The 24347-nt window shown below is 40.3% G+C and overlaps 1 protein-coding gene across 1 annotated transcript in view; it reads left to right on the top strand.

The window, feature by feature from the left end:
* Positions 1–24347, top strand: part of LOC122814467 (zinc finger protein 91-like) — a 493609-nt gene that overhangs the window by 93775 nt on the left and 375487 nt on the right. The window contains exon 6 of the mRNA XM_044087047.1: positions 4306–5691. Within this exon, the coding sequence (XP_043942982.1) occupies positions 4306–5691 (1386 nt within the window). The remainder of the gene's footprint in view (positions 1–4305; positions 5692–24347) is intronic.

Genomic DNA, 24347 nt, shown 5'->3' with positions numbered 1-24347 from the left:
CTTCCTGTCATTTACTGTACTTTTAACCAGTGCCAGTATTTTTATTTAGCTTATCTAATGTAACACCCTGCTTTATAAATTTCTTAAAATCTTGACCTGTTTCTGCTCTTCCCAGTCCCTCTCATCTCTTTGTTCATCCTTCTTGTACCTGCATTCAATATAACCATTTGCAATAACCATAACCACCTCCTGCACCCATTTTACCTCCTCTAGGAATGCATTTCTTTGTTTTAATGTCTTAACTTGGATCTGAAAATGGTTTAACTGAGACTGAAATCAAAACCCCTTTGTCTAGGTAGATAAAGATGTCAGAAAGGGGATGGTCAACTGCCATAGCTGCAACTATTGTAAATTTATAGACACACAGTCTCATATTAGAAGAATAAGTAACAATTCCTGGGCATTTTTCATGTAAGTCTAGGTTTGTGGTTTATTTAGCAAGATGTGCTGAATGCCTTTCATTTTATGTGGGCAGAACAACCAGGGAACTACACAATAGAATTTATGAGGATTTTTATGCAATGCAAAACAATGATTTTTAGTGCTTTAGTTAAGCATTATAATGAATGTAAATCAGCTTTTCTATTCTTGCTCATTCATCAGGCTAAAGACTGCAATCATAATTTTGATGCACTAGATGAGTTAGACTGGAGAGAGGTACTGTGGGCAGCTAAAATTGAATGATTGTATTAGTCCTGGGCTTGATGATAAAGAAAATGTCTGAGTTTATCTAAAGAGAAGAAGTTTGAGACATTAGGTCAGTATGATGGAGTCTTTTGAAGGGACAACGGTACTGACTCATCATAAGTTTATTATATTGTTGATTTTACAGTTGTGTTGTGTTTTGTTTCATGTCATTGTATCAACCAGAAAAGAAAATCTGTAAAGAAGGAAGCACATCAAGAGAAACTTTTCATGAGTGTGTATGAATAGAGAACTCTGTGCATTGACACCCCTTCCCAAAAAAAGCTTGATCGACCATGTCAGATGGATGAGAGATGAGATATTTGGTATATAGACACAGAAAGAGCCAAAGCTGAAGTGAGGCAGAAATGATCAGTTCCAGCACATGACTGCTCAGTTTATTGAATATTCTGTGTCTGAAAAAAGGTGAAAATATATAGTGACTTATAGGTGTCCAGTACTTGGGAGTAGGTCAGGACAGAGAACTGAAGTAGTTATTCTATAGATGAAATCTTATAATAGTAGTAGTGGTGATTAAGTAGGCATTCCACTTGCAGAAGGGGTGTGTCCATGCCCTGTCCCAAAGCTTAAATTCTCCCTGATTGCTACAACTTCCAAATATAATGCTAATTTTTCTGTTTTATCATAGGATCATAGGTAGTTACTAGGGTAATGGCCCTAGGGCCCTTACAAGCCTAACCAAGTTCTACCCTTATTCCACGATCAACACCAATTGCCCCTCTCCAAGAGGGGCACAAGTGGAACCCCAGGGATAAATTTATGGTTACCCATCCAATCATCCAGATTGCATTTGAAGAGGGTCAATAAGGTGCTCTGTTTGACATGAAGTGGGAGTCCATTCCAAAGGTGTGGTGACCACTGGAAGACAAATGTGTCCCTCCAGTGGGTTCTGTTAATGTCATAGACCAGGTTAAGGTCTTTAGAGAGAGTAACCTGTGTACCATTTGACTTGCGGATATGCAGCATTTCCGGTAAAGTAGGGTCAACAAATGCTTTATATGCAAGGCATAGTTTTAATGCATTACAGGCAGCAAACAGTAGGCCTACCTGGCTAGGTGATTAGAGGAGACTGCTTTGGTTGGAGGAGCCATTACTGAAGCTTACTTTTCTTCTGTGACTTGAAGTGACCCTTGGTGGTGATGAACCCCTGTGACAAATTGAGATGGTCCATCTGATGTGTCGTCCTTCAGGAGAGGAATGAAATTATGATAGTTGTAGTACAGCTCTTCAGTTCTGAAAGCAAATGTAGTACTGGCATTTATATTTGATTGCTGGTAATGCACCGAAGACTGATAGGCATGTACCAACCAAGCCTTACAAGCTGCTCCACTTTGCACCTGGGCAGCTGCCCCCTTTGTCCCACCTTAACTATATACCTCGGGTAATAAAATTTGGATTACTGTCCAGAGAATAATTCTCCCTCACCAGTGTGCAACTGTAGCTATATATATTTAGATATTTCATTTCCTGCATTATTTTGATGTGGAGATGTCCATGCCACATTATAATGACACTTGCTGCTGTGAACCTACAAGAATTAATGGCAAAGTGCTAAGTTTATCAGTATTCACCATTTTCATTCTTTACTTGTCAGTAGAGATGTTGAACAACTCATTCATCATTTTATTTTGGACAGCAGCGTTCACTGCAAGCAGCCATGGTGAGTTACATAGTGGAATGCATTCATCCCAATGACAGAGCAAAGACCTATTCACCACATGAATCTTTATGACCTAGGCAAATTACCTACTAATAGACCGTAAGGCTGTTTGAATGTCTTTTTTTGCCTTTTGGGAGTAGATGATAAATAAGTAGGTGCCACAAAGTAGCTTTTATGATGTCTAGAATGAAGACAGCCAGGAAGAGTAACAACCCACAGTGATGAAGCCGCTGTCATTTTCAAGTTAAAAAGCCACAAGTAGGGTTAATTTTCTGTATTTGTAGAGTACTGTATTTATGCCTTTATATATTGGGAAGGTTCACCAAAAGAACCATTTGTGGAAGGGAGGTAGAAGACAGGATTTCCATGTGATCCTTGTAAGTTTAGTCTGGGAAATTGGAGAGCTCTGACTGTCTAATCTAAAGGAAGTGAAAAAGCATTCTTCTTATTTTAGGACCTACAGCTTTCAGGCAAAGAAGCCTTACAGAGATGGGCCATAGCAAATACTCACCTAAATGTAAAGACTTGTATCACAGCTTAAATGTGATAAGGAGGGTTTAATCTTCTGACATTTTGAGAAGTGTGATACCTTGTACAGATTTCAGACAGCTTCCACCAATTTTTCTGGACAGCAGCATAATTATACACCTTTTATACCCATGAGAAGGCAGCAGATTGGATATTGAGGAGGTACACAATGCATAAAATGGCTGCTTAGAGCATCTGACAGAACATAGAAAAATTGAAGATAGGTTAATTCTGCATCAGTAAGCCAGTGGTTTAAGGTTAAGATTGATATCCCAAGATGGAATACCTGGTGACCATAGTCAACATCCATGTCTCAAAGAAGGTCATCCTCTGACTATGTGACTTTAATGACAGGTTAGTGGTCAGGGGTGACACAGCAACAGCAATTGGGGGCTCAGTAGCTGCAGTTCCTGTAGAACTGTGGCTGTCATCTGAGATCATACATCCCATAGAACAGGTTATGTTTTTTCCAGAGAAGAGATGTAACAAAGTAAGTTACTTTAACAGAGGAGATAAACGTAATTCTTCACTTTACATGTTTTGTTCTCTGACGACAAGAAGCTGAGCCACATGAGGAAAAGTAATTACTGCAAATTGTTTATGTTTTTGGAAAGTTTTGAAACGTTCTGTGGCTGCACTGATGGTCTTCCAAATGGTATGGGCTGTTTTGTACACTCTGAGAAGTGGTAGATATCCAGAGTATGACACAAATTCACTGGTCATCTGAGTACATGAGCATATTGGTTAAAGACTAATGTGCAGAAGATGTAAAGTAAGTAAAGTTTAAATAATAAATGTAGGCATTTTTTCGTGAGCTACAGCAGAAGAAAGATTGGTTTGGCAATAGCAAAAAAACTAATTAGATGCAAGTCTGCCACGTTTATAGTACTTAATTACTTGTATCTTAATGTTTATGTAGAACCCTTAAAAATGGATAGAAAACACTAACCGAATGTGGATTAGTCTTAGATGCAGTACCTGTTGCATGATTCATCTGAAAGTAAAACTTTGTTTAGTGACTTTTTTTCTTTTTTGTGGGTAAGGGTTTTAATGTGATATTCCTCCTTTGTTGTGCCTGTAACTGTATTGAGTGTGTGGGATGAACCCCCACGAACGCACTAAAGACATTTTGTCCATATGAAGAACTAATGGATTTCCACAAAATAAATTTTTTAGAGTTGTAACTCTGAGTCATAGCTGAACCTTACAGCTACTTGATGAAACATAGTTTTGATAAATCTGGTGTCAGAATTGCTTTGATGTATTTTTGTAATGGTGTTAATAACAGCAGAAAAAAGCAATACTATAGAACATTATATTTTAAGTGGCTGAACAGTATGCATTTGCTTTTATCATTAAGTCATCTGCTTTACTTGTTTAAAAAACAAACACTAATAAAGTTTCTGTTTTAGGTATTGAAAGCATGGAGTGGCATGAAAGTTCCAGTCTTCAGCCTTCACTTGAGGGGCCCCAGTTACCTCACTTAGCAGAGAACCTGCAACAGTGTGCTGAGTCTGAACAGGAAAGTGCCAAACATCATGTCGTGGCTGTACCACAGCTTCACTCAGAATGTAACTGCAGCCAGAGCTGTGGATGTAGCACAAATCATAGTGTCCATGTAGGGAAGAAAGTATATACCGGTGCTGAATGCATCAAGTGGCTTTCACATAGCAGTAATCTGATACACCGTCAGATCATTTACAAAGGCAATCCCTCTCCTGGGGTCCAGTCTTATGATATGAAGGTCCTTAAACATGTGAAGAAATTAAAGAGTGGTAAACCTTATAAATGTGAAGAATGCAGTAAATGTTTTTCACAGAGCACTCAACTAATACACCATCAAACTATTCATACAGGTGAGAAATTATATAAATGTACTGAATGCAGCAAGTGTTTCACTCAAAAATATCATCTAAAACGCCATCAGAAGTCACACAGAGGAGAGAAACCATATAAATGTGCTGAATGCAATAAATGTTTTCCACGTCTTAGTAGCCTACAACTGCATCATGCCATTCACACAGGTACAAAACCATACATTTGTATGGACTGTGGTAAGTGTTTCACACAAAATACGCATCTAAAACAGCATCAGCACACACACAGAGAGGAAACACCATATCAATGTGCTGAATGCAGTAAATATTTTACATGTCTTAGTAGCCTTCAGCGGCATTGTGTCATTCACACAGGTGAAAAACCATACTCTTGTATGGAATGTGGGAAGTGTTTCACACAAAAGGGAGTTCTAAAACGCCATCAGAACTCGCACAGAGGGGAGAAACCATATAAATGCGAAGAATGCAGTAAATGTTTTACACGTCTTAGTAGCCTTCAGCGGCATCATATCATTCATTCAGATAAGAAACCGTACAATTGTACTGAATGCAGTAAGTGTTTTATAACAAAGGGACAACTAACTGCTCATCAGTACTCTCACTCGGGGGAGAAGCCATATAAATGTGTTGAATGCAATAAAGGTTTCACATATAAGAAGTCATTAAAATGCCATCAGGACTTGCACGAAGGGCAGAAACCATATAAATGTGTAGAATGCAATAAGTGTTTTACACTTCTCAGTAGCCTGCAGCTGCATTGTATCATTCACTCAGACAAGAAACCATACAGTTGTACTGAATGCAATAAGTGTTTTAATAGAAAGGGACAACTAACTATTCATCAGTTTTCTCATTCAGGGGAGAAGCCATATAAATGTGTTGAATGCAGTAAAGGTTTCACATGTAAGAGGTCATTAAAATACCATATGAACTCTCATACTAAGGACTTGCAACATCTTGGTTAACAATAGGAAAAAATGTACTCCTCCTTAAAAGGGATCCTTCAAGCTATCCTAAGAATTATCAACTAATAACTTGTCTTCCAACAACACATAAGATGTGTATCAGAACTGAGGCAGAGTTTACAGTTATTTAGATAAAAATTGACTCCCGGTACTAGGACAGAAAAGTAAAACAAACAAACAAAAAAAATGGTATGTGGCAAAGGAGCAGCTGTTACTGGGGGGAAAAAAAACGTAATTGAGAGTTGTAAGGTGTGAAACCTAAGTTGTGGCATGGACAGATTAAAAAATATGAGAATTCAGATATATTGTAGAAGATAAACAGATTTTTAACACGACATACTTTTACCAAAAAGCCATCACTATGAGATACTAGCAAACAACTTTACAACTGAGTAATGAAAAAGGGCACATTAGTATCACGTTCATAAAAATCTTAACAGGCATATTTTAGGGTGATTATTTTGGACCACTACCTTTTTTTTTTTTTATTTTGCATTTACCCATTAAGTTGTTTACTTAACTGATTAGGCTGCTTTCAGCTTGATTTCCAGAAAACCTTATCCGTTGACTTCTCAATTACTTTTTGTGGATGCTTTAAAACTGTATCTCTTGCGTGATATAGGAATGACATTTCATCTTGATAAATGTGTGACGGCAACATTTATAGTAGGAAAAACAAACACAAAGATGATAATTTGGGAGAAGAATGTTCTTAAGGGGTCATTTGCATATATCCCATTGGCCTGTATTACAGGAGGTTTAAAGTGTCACACAATGAAAACTCTAGCTTTATTACTGTAGTCATATTTGCTGCCGCATCAGATCCAACCATATTGAATGTTTAAACCTTTAAGAAATCAAGTCTAAGTTGACATCCTTGCTTAAATGAGCAGAAGCGTTTTGGAAAGGACAGGGTGTGAAAATCAAGCCATAAGTGGCGAAAATGCAGGCACTTACAGAAACTGCCACTACATAATTAAATAGATAAATTATATAAATAACATGCGCAGAAGCAAAGGGAAGAAAACTGGAAAGCTCACAATTTTGTCACATGTAGAAAACTGACTATACAGAATGTACTTCTTGTTACATACTTGTATGTAATTACTGTTCTGTTGTCATATTATATCATGTATGTAGCTTTTGACTTATACAAGTGGAGCTTTTCCTCCTTGGGCCTTCGCTGAAAAAGGGCATCTGCCCAGTCAGACTAACCCCATCAACAAATGTCAAAATAAATAAATAAAACTGCTGGAATAACCCCAAGTTCAGCAATATTTAACAAGTGAATGGATAAAGAGAGATTAACTCAAACCAAAACATGAAAGGTTAGGAACTGCAGTTGAAGATAATGGATTACACATTCTGGTTTACAAAATCTAATTAAAAACTGAAAGGTAGAAACAAATGTAGGTTCTGTAATGCAAAACTAGAAATAGTCACACGTCATATTGCTAATTGTGATATAGTTGAGGGTCTGTATACTAAAAGGCAAAATAATATGTCAAGATTGTTACTTTAATGATTGCGCAAATGCTACAGCATACAAGTATCTGAGAAGCATTGCAAAGAAAAAGAACCAAAAAGCATTGCTAAAAGTGAAATACTGATCACGTGATCATCCTATACTTATTCAAGAAAGTAGAATTGAGAAAACGAAGTATTGTAATTCAAGAAAAAGGACAAATGCATTAATTAATGAAATAGATATCTAATAACTGTAGTGTTCTGCATGCAAGGAAGAATGTAAAATTATAAAACACCAATATATGCAAGCATAAACTACAGCATATAAGGGTATATATAGTTACAGTAGTGATATGGCAAATAAATAATTATCAAGCACATTTAGATACACTACCAATGCACGTAACTCCATATGAACTGCAGGAAGAGACAATTCTGGGTACATTGTAGGTGCTAAGAAGAACACTCAGCAAAATTCAAAGACTGTAGCAAGACTGATTTCATGAAGTGTAATTGTATCCTGACATTTATGATATTAAAAAGCCTAAAATTTCAAGAAATTAAAAAGGGATAGAACATGTAAACATGCTGAATGCAATAACTGGATCTTCAATGGCATCATGCCCCCCATACATGCAGATGTGTAATATTCACCAGAAATTGAATGATATCACAGTTACTGTGAAAAGTAGCAAACCATTTTATAATGAGCAGACGTGTGCAAAACATTTCAGATTATGTAAGAATGACACTGGCCTAGACAAACATGCAAAAGCAAAACTGAAGCAGCAAGAAAATAATGTCCAGTAAGAGGAACGAGATATCAAACAGCTAGAACAAGAGGGAGTGTATAAAAACAGCTGGAACAAGAGGGAGTGTATAAACGTCTAGAGACAGAGGAAGGGTCAGCAGTGCAGCAGAAACAGGTGAGCACAGAGCTTACTAAGGAATACTGTAGAAGTCATGTGTAGGGACAGAGGAAGGGTCAGCAGTGCAACCGAAACAGGTTAGTACAGAGCTTACTAAGGAATATTGTGGAAGTCAAAAACTAATATTTAAAACTGATAGAACATTTAGGAATGAAGTATAAGCTATATAAGCACACACCCTTCCTGCTCTAATGTGCAACATTGGTGTGATTGGCTGACCTCGGGAAGTGTTTAATCAGATGGCTAGGAAAAGGAAGAAATAGCTTCCTCGTTGTCAAATGATGTACGCAACTTTGATCTAAAGCCTTCTTTAAAGCGACTATAGATATTGGTCAGTAATGTTTATCAGATCTAAAAATAATTGAAAATTCTGACCTATGGAAACAAAGATATAAGGTGATACCCTTGCTATAGTTAGCAGAAGCATTTCAGAAGGGCGCATCGGTGGAAATCAACATAGAAGTAATCTAAAAGCAGAAACAAGAGAAAATACTAAATGGCAAAAGAAAGAAAACAAAAAATGTAACCAGAAGAAATGAAAATTGGAAAGCTGGCAATTGCAATGGGAAAAAATAGAGCTGCTGACTGATTTGATTCTCTTGCTGCCACCAACTTGTATGCACCTTAATTTTACAGTTCCATTCCTCCAGTGTTTGTATAAGTATTTTATTCTTGCTTATTTTTTTTTCTAAATCAATGTGTCATTGGTCTGATTATCACATTCCTGGCATGTAACCCACGAGTCATCTAACCCATTCCTGGCAGGTAACCCACAAGTCATCTAAAGCTAAACTGAAGTCAGCCTTTCTGTCTTTTGCCCAACCATGTGCTGGATCAGCCAAGGATTCAGTAAGCCTGGACAACAATAGTGACAATGTGTCCATAAGTGGCACTGACAAAAGATATGATACAGTGATGGCCAAACTTCAAATGATTAATAACCCTCTGCTAGATTATTTCTCAAAAACTGACTCCCAAATTCAAGATTTTGAGGCAACCTTTATGGAGCAAGTCAGATCAACTGACAGCACAGGGATTGGACATTAAAGACCTACAGCAGCATTGTCAGCAAGCTAAGGCAAGGAGTGCACTCCTGGAAAAAAAATAGTGATCAGTATGGAAGACAGAGATGGGAGAAAAAAAAATAATTTAACTGGATTGTCTGAAACTGCAAAGGAAGGAAATTTCTCTGTTTTTGTAGTATTAAAATTTGCTGAATGGTTTGGACTGCCCTCCCATGCTACTGTCCTCAAGCAAGAGCATGGAGTGCCTCTTCCTTCCTCAGCAAGACTCCAAGGTCCCTAACAAATTGTCTGTAAATTTGTAAGCTTTCACTGAAGGAAAAGGCAAGTTTTGACTGCCTGGTAAATCTGTGTCAGTCAATGGTGCTTTGGTTTATGTAAAACAGACCTACTCAGCAGAATCACATCAGAAAAAGGCTTAATTTCATCCTACAATGTGCACTGCTGGTCAGAATGGCTCGTGGTGTCACCTGCTTTACCAAGCTATTTTTAAAAGTTATCTCCCAGAAGGATTGATTTATTTTATGACAGCAAAAGATGCTTATGCTAAATTGAAGCAATCCTCTTCTAGCTAACTGTACTAGGGCCACAGGGAGTCATTGGGCCCTTCCAGTGATGAAGAAAAGCCATCACTTAGAAGACAGCTCAATCCCTTTTCCATGTTTAAAAGAAGGGTAGCGGAATACCAGAAGGCAGTGCACATAAGTATACAATCAGCATTTGAAAATAAATTACTATTGAACTTTATTGCTGTTATAGTCATTACTTTTCTCTGTATGTGGATTGTTAATATATAGTATCTGAGTTTGTCTTTAGTTTTGTGCTTAAAGTCTTTTATAAGGTTTCTGGGCATGCTTGGCATGCCACAAGTTAGATTCCATCTTCCTTAATTACTAATGACTGGTGACTAATCCTACAGAACTTGAAAATTGTTTTTTTCTTCCTTGTTTGGTTCACTTCAAGAGGTGGATAATCTACCTGTTGTTCACCTTGTGGTGAAATTCATTTGATCTTGTATAGAGTTCTGCAATGGTACTACATTTTAGTTTTATGAATAACAAATTAAATATGAATGAGTATGGCCCACTTAATCAGGAATTATTTAGAAAAATATATAGTCACTGTACAACTAGCATGGTCAGTTTTCGGTGCTCATGTAATCTAATATGGAAACAACAAACGTCTAATAGTTAGTGCTCATTTTATCTTGGACTGTGAGTGGCTTAGTTAGTACAACAAAAACGAAAAATACTTTTGCTTATATCAATGCAGCTGGACTCCACTTAATTTGTTTTCAGGAGAGTCATCTGTAGCAGATAGAACATATGGAAGTTTGCAAAGGTAGATGTGAAGGATACCTTTCTTCAGTCCAACTAGCGGGAGTAGAGGTGATGCTATACTTCTAAGGAATGTTGTGCCTTTTGACATTTATTTATTTTATTTTACATTTGTTGACCAGGCTAGTCTAGCTGGATGTATGTCCATTTTCAGTAGAGGCCCGGGGAGAAAAGCTCCACATAGAAGACTTACACAAACAGTACATTAAACATTAATTACAAAAATCTTGTGAGACGATAACATGTGTTCCAAGGTAACAAAAACATTTTTTTTTTTTTTTACTATGAGAAGAGGGAGAAGGATTTAGAAGTATGTGGTAGACACCCAAAGCAAAGTGATGAGCAGGAATAAGAGAACAAAGTAGTTAAAAATGGGATTGGAAGAATTAGCTGTAGGGTAGTAACTTGTTGATAAGACAGTAAGATGGCCAATTCAGTTGTTCCTAGTTACAGTAAGTCAGCTTAAATGGGTGTGGACTTAAAGTTGCAGAAAGAGAGATGTAAAAAAAAAAAGATGTTTGGCAAGACTAACAGTGAGAGATACTTTAGTCAGGGTTAGTACAGGGACATAGCCAGTGGGTTGTAAGGTATGATTTAAGTTTCTTTTTAAATAGTGAAGTTGAAGAAAGAGACATGAACTGTGTTTCAATAGATGATCAATTCAGGTATATTCATTAAAAGGGAGATTCTACAGACAGGACTTTAATGTGGTTAATGTTTATTTACCCATGGCATGGCAATGAGACAGGCTTTTTTCTTTCTTTTATTATTAGGGAGTGGCTTTACCTGCATCAGGGGTTATTGCTGTTGATCGTTGACTGGAATGCATTATCAATTACTTACAGGAAAGTTTTCTAAAAAGTAACTTCAGTATTTTGGTGGAATATTCCTTCCATGAGCACATTAAATGTGTATTTTCAGAATACTGCACCCAAGCTGTATGTCAGTGAACTAGGGAATCACCTTTAACAGTATCAAGGAATGTTTATCCTCTGTCACCATGTATCCCCCAACCCAGGAGGCTCAAGAGTGACTGTTACAGCCTATAACACCACAGGAAGTTTAATCAGTTTCCTTAAAGTTTAGCCACTTGGGAAAACTCTAGAGATTAAACTCCAGGTACTGATGGCTTACCTCTAGAGCTTTATAAATGGGGTGGTTGGGAACTTGCTGTTATTTTTTCTTGGGTTTGTAGTGCCATACTGAAATGTACCTCCTATTCTTTTACATGGAAGGAAGGTATCATGTCAGTTATCCTCAAACCAAGGAAAGACTCCTCTTTCCCTCTCTTCCTTCATTATATAAGCCAATTTCAGTTTTAAATCAGGATTATAAACTGTTCATGTCTGTAGTATCTAATAGATGGCTAACCTTTTGCCTAGTCTAATTCATCCTGATCAGACAGGTTTTGTCCACTGCAGAACTACATTTGACCCTTATTAAATATTTTTGCTCATTCAAAATGCCTCTAAATTGATCAAAGAGTCTACTACTGGCTAGTTTTGATGAGAAAAAGGCAAAAATGTTTACTAGAAAATACTCTTGTTAACTTAGTAGGACTTTTTAGAGTGGATGTCTATTCTACAATTTATGTATGTAGACTTTATTGCTAAACTGAGATTAAATAATCTTTCTGATCCTATTCTTATCCAGTGAAACACTAGACAAGGTTGTCTCTTTTCCCTCTTGCTGTTTGTTCTCTACTTAGAGCTCCTTACTGTTAATTATCTCCAGTCATCAACTAGGGGAAGTTGAACATAAATTTGCTTTATATGCTGATGATCTTTGGTGTATTTTTGAAAACCAGAGAAACATCTTTAGTTTTTCAGGAAATCTGTCAATTTAGATCCATCTCAGGTTATAAAAGAAACCTGGATAAGACTAAAGTAGTGATGGTTAATACCTTGTCATATACTCAAACTATGATTTACTCTTTTTTAGCTATTAATAATTGCTTCATTTATCTGAGAATCCAGCATGTTCCTTCCCTCACAGTATCAGTTTTTAATATTTAGAAGACTTTTGATGTTCTTCATCTCACATTGCTGCAGTCCTAACACTTGGGTAGTCCGCTGTTCCTCGGTCGGCCCGAATATCAGAGTATAAGGCTGACGTCGGTCAAGGCGCATTTGACTGACATCAGAACGTCAGGGTACAAATGCGCATGACCGACGTCATATCCTCAGTCTTTTTTGCCGCATGGTCCGATGCAGAAGCAGTGTTGCGAGTGCCGTTCGGCGTTCTGAAATTTTTCAAATTCGGAGTTTCAGACCGAAGTCAGAGTTGGTTAAGTACCCCGTTGGGGAATATTTTGGTTTTTTCTTGCCTCAGTGGTTTAACGGATGTCAGAAAAAGTGAATAACTGTATTTCTTGTGGGAAACAGATACCGCATAGGGATTACCATAATTTGTGTATACCTTGTTTGGGACCTGAGCACGACGTTGTTGGGTGCCGCTTTTGTGCTAGGTTTAATAAACGCACTATAAAGCGGAGGTTGGATTGTGCCAGGTTGGTCTTTGGGAAGCGGTGCAATTACAAAATGCCGTCGGATGCTCCGACGCCGGCTTCCTCAAAGAAGCGCAAGGATAAGGCAGTTAAACCTAGGTTAGAGGAGTCGTCCGAACCAGACGCCGGTTCTTTAGAGGCGTCAGTGAAACCGATGGTTCCAACGGAGGCCTCTCTGGAGTCCCAGGGAGAAACTTTGATTTTACAGGATGTGGCCTCCCAGGAGGCAGGTCAGGCTGTAGGGGCTTCTCAGATAACTGTACTCCCCTCCCTTCCTAAGGGGTCTAGGCCCTCTCTTTCTGCTTCCAAGGCTTCTCCTAGAGGCAGGTCTAGTTTAGCTTCTGTGGGTGTCACTCCTAGTTCTTCAGGTGCTGTGCCCAAGAAGCACATGCTTAAAATGGCAGAAGATTTAATTACTTTAATTAGAGGCTCTATGCCCCCTCCTGATAAGAGGCCTAGGATTGAACCAGTGTTGGGGATTGGGAGCAGGCTTCGGATGTGTCTGAGTCTTGCTGAAGACTTGCAGGAGTATGCTCATTATTCTGATTCTGATGTGGATGATTCTACTCCTTCTGCTTCTCCTCCTGAGGATTTTTCTTTTCTGAGACCCTTCACTCCATGAGAGAGCATTTTAAATGGGAAGGTCAGGACTTCTCTGATTCCAGGAAAAGGCTTAGGGATTTTTGTTTTACCCCAGCATAGGCCTTTGGCTATACCTCCTGTTCTGAATGTGGTGGAAGATGTGTTTGCAGAGGCTTCTCTTAATCCTGATTCTTTGCCTCCTGCTCCTGTTAAACCTGATAGGTATTACAGGGTGCCTGAAGCTCATAAGTATCTTTTTAAGAGTCCTAGGGCAGACCCAGAAACTGTTAGCCAGGGGCCTAAGGGTGTTAAGGCTTCTGTTGTCAAGAATCCGGTTCCTGCAGATAAAGAGGCCAGGGCCTTGGATAGATGGGGAAAGAAAGTTTATACTTCTTCCACTCTAGCCATGAGAGCTTTGAATTGCCAGTTTCACATGTTGAAATATCAAAATTATCTCCTTTCACAGTTGAAATCTAAGGTTGATGCTCTGGCGGAAGGTATTGATTGTAAAGAGTTACAAGATTTAGTGCATATTTCTGAACAGGTGGGTAAGCACTCCTTTGCAATCTGATGTCTTGTTTGGTTCCCCTGTTGAGGCAGTTTTAAAGAAAATGGAAGACAAGGCTAAGTCTATGCAGACTGTTAAAGAATTTTTGCAGGTTCAGCCTCCAAAGTTTAGTAGAAATTGGCCTACTAAGGGGTGGACGTATCCTTCTTATGATTCCCAGTCTAGGGGTAGATCTAGACGTGGTAGGGGCAGAGGTCAGGGCTCTTTCAGGCCTAGAACAGGGAGTTCTCCTGCACAGTCTTCAGGTGAGGGCAGGGGTCAGTCCTTTCGTAAACAAACCCAATGACCTACCTTTTCAGCTGCCAGAACCTTCTCGCCTGGCAGCACCTTTGGGAGGAAGGTTGGCACTTTTCAAAGAAAATTGGAGTTTGATTACCCAAGACAGATGGGTATTGGATATCATACATCACGGTTACAGGTTTTATTTCCATACCTTGCCTCCTTTCAAAGGCATGCCAGACATTCCTCCTCAACAAAGAATAGAGGCTCACAAGCAAATTTCTCTGTTACTTCAAATAGGGGCCATACAGCCGGTTCCTATGCCAGAAAGGGGCCTAGGATTTTATTCTCGCCTGTTCCTTGTACCAAAAAGGGGAACACGTGGAGACCAATTTTGGATTTATCTATCCTCAACACTTATCTGGACATTCCCAAGTTCAAAATGTTGACGTTACAACAGCTTTTACCTCTGCTGGGCAAGGATCACTGGATGGTAACTTTGGATCTCAAGGAGGCTTACCTTCATGTTCCTATCAGGCTAAGTTGCAGGAAATATCTGCGTTGGACTGGGACTTCTCACTATCAGTTCTCTGCATTGCCCTTTGGCTTATCTACTGCGCCCAGAGTATTTACGAAAGTTCTGGCTCCAGTGATAGCTTTCTTCAGGCTGAAAGGAATACAAATCTATCCTTATTTGGACGATTGCCTGATTCTGGCTCAAGAAAGGGACGAGCTTCTTCTTCATTTGGAATATGTGATAGCAGTGCTAAGATGCCTGGGGTATTCTGTGAACGAAATAAAGTCCAGTCTAGTACCCTCTCAAGACATGTGCTTTCTGGGTGTGAGACTGAATACAGCATCCCAGATGGCCTTTCTAACCCGGACAAACAAAATAATCTTTCCCTTTACTTCCATCATCTATCTCTTCAGTCCGGGCTGACTGCAAGGACAGTCCTTCAAGCCTTAGGGTTCATGGCATCTTGTATTCTGGTGCTTCCCAATGCCAAACTGCATATGAGGAAGTTGCAATGGTATCTCAAAATGTATGGACACAGCACTGCCAGGAACTGGACACTGTCATTCCAATAATACCTTGCATTCAAAAGGAATTTTTGTGGTGGGCTCAGGAATGTCACCTAAACAAGGGACTCTCTGTGACCCGGCCAGAGGCGAGTCAAATTTTAACGACAGATGCCTCGGACAAAGCTTGGGGAGCTCATCTAAGCGGAAAGTGGATACAAGACAAGTGGCCTGTCAGACTACAGCATCTACATATCAACTTGAAGGAGATGTTAGCAGTCCAGTTTGCATTAATAGCTTTCAAGGATTTACTTCTTCCGGGGCAGGTGTTGATTCTAACAGACAACACAACTGTCATGTGGTACATCAACAAGCAAGGGGGAACACATTCTTATCCTCTATGCAGGCAAGCAATGATTTTGTGAGAGACTGCTCTCAGTTTACAACTAAGTCTTCAGGCAAGGTTTCTGCCAGGAGCACAGAACTCCTTAGCAGATATGTTAAGCAGACAAATCATGGATCCCCACGAGTGGAAACTGGATCTTCATGTATTTCAGAAATTGACAGTGTCCTGGGGAACTCCAGACATAGATCTGTTCGCTTCTCCACTAAACCACCAGCTGCCAAAATTTTGCACAAAGAAGTTTCATCCCACAGCTTGGAAAGTGGATGCTCTTTCTTTCAGTTGGAAAAATCTTCATGTGTATGCCTTTCCACCTCTGCCTCTCCTCCCAAAGGTACTTCTGAAGGTCAGACAGGACAAGCCAAGGATGATTTTGATGGCTCCAGATTGGCCTCGACAGCACTGGTACCCATTACTGAGAAGTCTGGTACGGAAGCCTCCATGGCCTTTGCCTTTGATTCCACATCTGTTGTCCCAGGAGGACAGTCATTTGCTCAATGTCAAACTTCGCTCTTCACCTAACAGCCTGGCATATTCTGTTTTAAACCATAGAGGGTCTCAACTTCCACAACAAGTTTTGAATGTGATTTTGGAAGCTAGAAGGCCTAGTACAAGGAAAGTGTACGCAGATAAATGGAAGAGATTTTTGTTTTGGAGTGCAGCTAAGGATTTGGATGTTTCTGAGCCTGATTTAAGTGTGGCTCTTCAATATCTTACTGAGTTATTAGACAAAGGTTTGTCTTTCTCTTCTATTAAGATTCATGCTGCAGCAATTTCAGCTCATTACGATTGTGACCCACCATTGTTTTCTCATCCTTTGTTCAAGCAATTTCAGGCCCTTATGGCAGTTGAGCCTTTCTTAATTTTCCATAAGGATAGGGTATCTTTACGTACTAATCCTTCCTTTATGCCTAAAGTGGTTTCTAGTGTGGCTTTAAACCAAACTATTCATTTGCCTACTTTTTATGCAAATCCCCAAAATAAAGGGGAAAAGATTTTGCACACTTTAGATGTACACAGGCAGTTGCGATATTATTTGGACAGAACTAAAGGGTTCAGACAATCTCAGCAGTTATTAGTTTCTTTTGCTTTGTGCTCTCAGGGCAAGCCTGTGTCAAAACAAACTGTTTCTAAGTGGATTGGATTTTGCATTGCTTTCTGTTATTCCCATCATGGCAAAGAGATTCCAGCTGGGATTAGGCCTCATTCCACTAGGGCTACTGCCACTTCAACAGCTTTTTTGAGGGGGGTGGCAACTAAGGATATTTTGGAGGCAGCCACTTGGAGTTCAGTGCATACGTTCTCTAGACATTACCACCTTCCATTATACTCTAAATCTAGGGCTGGTTTTGCCACTGCTGTGTTGCAGGGCATTTTGACAGCTCCTGCTTCATTATAGTTTAGCCATCCTCCCTTACCTCTGCTTTGGGATTCTACCAAAGTGTTAGGACTGCAGCAATGTGAGATGAAGAACATAGTACAGTTTTGTACCTACCATAAATGTAGATGTTCGAAGATCCACATTACTGCAGTCCAATTTACCCTCCCTCCTTCCCCTCTGTAGTTTGAGGTGGTTGTGTAGGTTGGGTTATCCATCTGAGGTATATTGTGTATATTGTATATATTGTATATATTGTACATATTTTTGGTGTTAGGCTGGTTGGTTGTTTAGCTGTTGTCTATGGGTTTTGACCTTTCTTTTTAGGGTCTTCTGACATCTGGGGCAAGAAAAGACTGAGGATATGACGTCGGTCATGCGCATTTGTACCCTGACGTTCTGATGTCAGTCAAATGCGCCTTGACCGACGTCAGCCTTATACTCTGATATTCGGGCCGACCGAGGGACAGCGGACTACCCAAGTGTTAGGACTGCAGCAATGTGGATCTTCGAACATCTACATTTATGGTAGGTACAAAACTGTACTTTTTGACAACACAAAAGATTACTGCCATTTCTTGGTATGTTCTCAGGCATTCCCTCTTCCTGCATCTGGTCAATTCTGGACTGAAGTCAAAACTAAACATATGCACTTTCTCTGGGATAATGAGACTCTTCATTTGAGATAGTCACCTCCCACTACTACCTCATAAAGTTGATTTGGTCTTCTGAACCTGGAAATTTATGTACTGGCAGCCAGAATGAAAACATTTTGAAGATTGATTCAATCAAGACAAGATGTTGTATGTTGTAATATTTTTGCTTTTCCTCACCAAAAACAAGATTGAACCTTTCTGACTTGTTACTTTTAAGAAAGACTGTCATTTTAAACCATTTCACTGGTTGTTGCTTCTTCAGTCAAAAGTATATCTGAAGGTTTTGAGATCATCTCCACTAACAGATCTTCTGACTGTAGTGAGTGATATTAACTAGGGATGTTCTTCATGTTTCACTGTTGCAGTCATTGCAATTGGGTTATCCTGTTGGCAGGCTTCCCTCAGTCGGCCTGAATTCCAAAGTCTAGGTCCGGCATCGGTTGCTGTCGCCTCTTCCCTGACGTCAGTGCGCCAGGGGTATAAAAAATGCAGCCGACGCCATTTTCTTCAGTCTTTCTTGCCGTGCAGTGCCCGAAGCAAAAGCAGATTGCAATTGCTGGTCGGCCAACTCCTGAGATTTTCGTGTTCGAATTTTAGATCCAAAGTCTTCACTAAAAGCTAAGTACCCCATTGGGGAAACTTTTTTCTTGCTCCAGACCGATGTCAGAAAAAGTTAATAATTGTATTTCTTGTGGGAAGCAAATACCTCATAAGGACTTTCATTCGTACTGTATTCCTTGCCTAGGCCCTGGCCACGACGTTGCTAGTTGTCGGTTTTGTGCTAGATTTAACCAACGCACTATTAAGCATCGGTATGATTTTGCATTTCACTATTTTGGCAGAAGATTTAACTATACAATGTCGTCGGATAGCCATCCAACTACCAGAATTCACAAGAAACTCAAAGGAAAGGACAGGCATCCAAGGTCCAAAACCGACGGTGAGGCTTCTTCTAAGCCAGTCGCCAGTTCGCAGTGAGGTGCCTTCGCAGCCCCTGATGACTGCTACTTTAGACTCGCAAGCCGCTACTGACACCCACGTGGAGTCGACCAGAACGCTGGAAGCTCAAGGTATTGGACCTTCGGAAACTATTCCCACAGGTGGGTCCAGAGCCGCTGCACAGGCATCTGTTTCTGAGGGTGTTTTCAGACCTACGCAATTGTATGTTAAAACGACTTCAGCTTCAAAGGCAAAAACTAAAGCACCTTTAAAGACAAAGAAACAAGTACAACAGCCTCATGGATAGGCCTCCATGCCTAAAAAACAGATGCTCAAAATGGCCAAAGACCTAATTACTTTGATCAGGGGTTCCCATCCCCCTCCTGCTAAGAGGCCTAGGCAAGAGACAGAATATGAATCTTCAGATCAGGTTTCCATTTCATCTGATTCCTCTTCTGATCAGGAATACTCTCTTCCTCCCTATGAGGATTCTGATGCTGAAGAATCTATCCCTTCAGCCTCTCCTCCTGAGGATTATTCTTTTGGGGAAACTTTACATACCATGAAGGAGAATTTCCACTGGGAGAGCCAAGATTATTCAGAATCTAAGAAAAGGCTCAGAGACTTCCTTTTACTACCACAACACAGGCCCCTAGCTATTCCACCTGTGTTAGACATTGTAGATGATGTATTTTCAGAGTCCAGTCTGACCCCTGACTCCTTACCTCCAGATCCTGTTAAGCCGGACAGGTACTACAGGGTTCCTGACTCTCGTAAATTCCTTTTCAATAGCCCTGCTGCTGACACAGAAACTATCTCTCAGGGTCCCAAAGGGGTCAAGGCTTCCACTGCAAAAAAAACCCTACTCCCTCTGACAGGGATTCTAGGGCACTGGACAGATGGGGAAAAAAAAGATTTACACTTCTGCTACCTTGGCTATAAGGGCTTTAAATTGTCAGTTTCATATGCTCAAATATCAGCAATATATTATGTCACTGCTTAAACAGAAAATGTTGATAAATTCTGAATATGCAGAAAACAAAGAAATGCAGGATTTATTGCATGCAGCTGAACAAGTTGAAAAGCATACTTTGCAGTGTGGTTTTGATTCTCTGGAGGCCTCCTGCAGGGCTGCAGTTACGGGTTCTGTCATTAGGAGACATGCTTGGTTAAAGGAATGATTAGATGCTCCATTACAGCATGAGGTTTTGTTTGGTGTTGAAGCAGAAGAGGTGTTAAAGAAAATGGAGGACAAAGCTAAATCTATGCAAACACTCAAGGATTTCTTACAGGTACAGCTACCAAGATTTAGCAGACACTGGCCTACAAAGAATTGTTTTTCCAGTGTCAGACAGGCCACAAAAGGGCAGATACAGACACCCCAGAGGCAGATCCCAGCCCCAAGGTTCGTACAGGTCTAAACAATGGGGTGCTTCTACCTCCAAAACTGGAGAAGACAAATCACAGCCATACAGGAAACAGTCCCAATGACTTCCCCCTGCCTGCGCCAAGCACTTATCTTCTGGCAGCACCTTTAGGGGGGAAAACTAGCACTTTTTTCTCAAAATTGGCACATAATAACCCAGGACAAATGGGTCTTAAACATAGTGTCACAAGGCTACAAGTTTCACTTCCATACCCTGCCAAGGGCAAACGGTTGGCCAGACCTGCCAAAACATCAATAGGCAGAGGCACAAAAACAAGTCTCATCCCTCATGGACATGATGGCCATTCAACAAGTACCAGAGCAAGAGCAGGGACAAGGATTCTTTTCAAGACTGTTCTTGGTACCCAGAAAGGACAAAACCTGGAGACCAATACTGGACCTATCTATTCTAAACACATATCTGGATATTCCAAAATTCAAAATGTTGACTCTACAGCAGCTTCTGCCCATGTTGGGCAAGAAGGCTTGGCTTGTGACTTTAGATCTAAAAGAGGCATACCTGCATGTCCCAATCAGTCAAACATGCAGAAGATACCTCAGATTCAAAGCTGGCTCAATGCACTAGCAATTCTCTGCACTGCCCTTTTGCTTATCTACTGCACCCAGGGTCTTCACAAAGTGCCTGGCACCAGTAATTGCATACTACAGACAAAGAGGAATACAAATATATACTTACTTGGACGACTGCCTCATTCAAGCAGAGAACAAGGACATTCTACTACAGCATCTGGCGTTTGTAAAGAGATTACTACCATGCCTAGGGTACATAGTCAATGAACAGAAATCAAAATTAGTACCCTCTCAAGAGATAATATTCCTGGGTGCAAGCTTAAATACAACCACCCAGATGGCTTATCTCATGCCAGATAAAGGCAACTGACGACCTACTTCAAACTGTTGGCAACAAAGGCCCGGTTATTTGCAAGAAAAATTCTGCAGGCTTTGGGCTTCATGGCATCCTGCATTCTACTAATTCCATATGCAAGACTGCATATGAGGAAACTTCAATGGTACCTAAAAAGTGTTTGGACTCAACATTGCCACAGCCTGGAAACAATAGTTACTCTCATTCCCTGCTTGCAACAGGAGTTTCAATGGTGGGCAAAGGCCTGTCACCAGAACAAGGGACAGCAATTCACTCTGCCCCCAGCCACACAGATATTAATAACGGATGCATCGGATTATGCCTGGGGAGCCCACATGACAGGAAGATGTATTCAAGGCACATGGTCCGCAAACCAAATGCATCTACATATCAATCAAAAAGAGATGCTAGCTGTTCAAAATGCCCTGACAGCCTTCAATGACCTACTTCATCTGGGACAACTACTGATAAAGACAGACAATACCACAGTCATGTGGTATATAAACAAGCAGGGAGGCACTCATTCTTACCCCCTTTGCAGACTAGCCATGACTTTGTGGGACACAGCACTAACTTACCAAATACATCTGCAGGCACAATTCCTGCCAGGAAAAATAAATACTCTGGCAGATGAACTAAGCAGAAACCTCATGGATCCCCACGAGTGGAAATTGGATCCACAAGTCTTCAGCATGGTAACAAGGAAATGGGGATGGCCGGACATAGATCTATTTGCCTCACCTCACAACTGTCAACTAAAGAAATTCTGCACAAGGACTTATCACAGACAAGCATGGAAAGTAGATGCCCTATCTTTCAGCTGGAAAAACTTAACAGTATTTGTCTTTCCTCCTCTGCCTCTCCTCCCCAAGGTACTCCTAAAGGTCAGACAGGAGAAGCCAAAAATGATACTGATTGCCCCAGACTGGCCACACCAGTACTGGTATCCAGTACTAAGGAACTTGTCTCAATGCCCAGCCTGGACCTTACCTCAAGTGCCTCATCTGCTGTCCTAGCAGAACAATCAGATCCTGCACAGCCAACTCAAGACCTTAAATCTGGCAGCAGGGTAGATAATATAGTCATACAAAACACACCTCTCACTAAAGCGGTGATGGATGTCATTTTGGAGGCCAGGAGGCCTCGTACTAGAAAATCCTATGCTGGAAAATGGAAAAGATTCTGTGCTTGGAACCAGGCACAAGGAATTGACACAGCTGTACTAAATATTCCTCAAATTTTGCAATACTTGACTGAGATGCTGGACAAAGGTCTATCCTTTTCATCTATAAATATTCATGCCTCTGCCATTTCGGCTCATTACAATACAGAGCCACTAATCTGTTCTCATCCTTTGTTAAGGCAGTACCTCAGAGGGGCCAAAAATGTAAGGCCTCCAAGGCGATCACCAATGCCTGCATGGGACCTCAATTATGTCTTGGAAAAACTCACCCTGCCTCCTTTTGAGCCAGCCGCTACAGCTGATATAAAGTTTTTATCTTGGAAAACAGCTCTGCTCCTAGCAATAACTTCTGCAAGACGAGTCTCAGAGCTACAGGCACTCATGGCTGTGGAACCTTTTATCATTTTTCATCCAGACAGGGTTTCTCAGAGGACAAACTCAACATTTATGCCTAAGGTAGTGTCCAGTGTGGCCCTTAACCAAACTATTCATCTGCCTACCTTTTATCCAAACCCACAGAATAAGGGGGAGAGAATTCTGCATTCTTTGGACATACACAGACAGCTATGCTTCTACTTGAACAGAACCAAAGCTTTCAGAAAGACAGAGCAATTACTAGTGGCATATGCTGCACGATCAAAAGGAAAGGGTATCTCAAAGCAGACTATTTCAGAGGGGATAGGCCACTGCATTCGTTTCTGCTATTCACAACATGGCAAGCCAGTACCTAAGGGCATTAGGCCACATTTAACCAGAGCAGCAGCCACTTCGGCAGCCTTCCTCAGGGTAGTACCAACCAAAAACATTTTAGAGGCTGCTACTTGGAGTTCAGTGCACACCTTCACAAAGCACTATCACATACCACTCTACTCTAAATCCAGGGCAGGCTTTGCCACTGCAGTTCTGCAGGGCCTAATAGCCGCTCCTAATGCTATTTAGCTCCAGCCTCTCAACCTTAGCTTTGGGATTCAACCCAATTGTAATGACTGCAACAGTGAAACATGAAGAACATAGTACAGTTGTGTACACTTATATAAATGTAGATGTTCGAGTATATTCACTGTTGAGTCCAGGTTACCCACTCGCCATCCCCCATTTCTTTGCTGGAACTTAACTGTACTTCTCTATTCTATACAACCTATGTGGTGTATTTGCTTGTAGAAATATATACAATGGTGCATGCATGTTTTGTTGACATATTTTTAGCCTACCCTTTTGGGGGCACCTGACATCTGGGGCAAGAAAAACTGAAGAAAATGGTGTCGGCTGCATCTTTTATACCCCTTGCGCACTGACGTCAGGGAAGAGGTGACAGCAACCGATGCGGGACCTAGACTTTGGAATTCAGGCTGGCTCAGGGTAGCCTGCCAGCAGGGATAACCCAATTGTAATGACTGCAACAGTGAATACACTCAAACACCTACATTTATGTTAAGTGTACACAACTGTACTATTCTGGCTTTATATGGTAGATAGGCTTCTTAGATTGCAATGCCTTTTTACTAACAGCAGTTAATTGATGAAGTACAATTTTGGAGTGGATGTCTATTCTACAATTTATGTATGTAGACTCTAATGCTAAATTGAGATTAAATAATCTTTCTGATCCTATCCCTATCCAGTGAAACACTAGACAAGGTTGTCTCTTTTCCTCCTTGCTGTTTGTTCTGTACTTAGAGCTCTTTACTGTTAATTATTAACAGTTAACTGTTAATTACTCCCCAGTTATTGTGGGACTCTTTAAAAGACCGGTAAGCAGTAGGGCTGTGTAACAGAGAAGTTTATTCACACTTTACCAGAATGGAACAATAAGTTACCTGTATAAAATAGCAGCTTCCCCTTGAGATAACATTCCTAAAAATTATAAATTGTTATAGGAATGCTTATTGTGGGTGCAATTGGGTGAACTCATATGGGAGAAGATACAATTACTGACAAAATAAATTACAATTTCCTGGAAAACTAGTTACTTTGGATGGCAATGCAAATTCAAAGACTTCTGCACACCTGCAAAGTTCTCCAGAATATTTCTTAAGTGTTTATTTGGGCTGTTGGCATTGTTCTACTGGGGAAGTAGGAGATTGGATGCAAGTATTGTTTTAGGAAATCAAGCAATGAAATGTTAGGGGT

Source organism: Protopterus annectens, chromosome 10.part0 (assembly GCF_019279795.1).
Source record: "Protopterus annectens isolate FY-2018-M chromosome 10.part0, PAN1.0, whole genome shotgun sequence".
Classification (NCBI taxonomy): Eukaryota; Metazoa; Chordata; order Ceratodontiformes; family Protopteridae; genus Protopterus; species Protopterus annectens.
The sequence above is the reverse complement of the archived record's forward strand: the minus strand, read 5'-3'. Positions and strand labels throughout refer to the sequence as shown.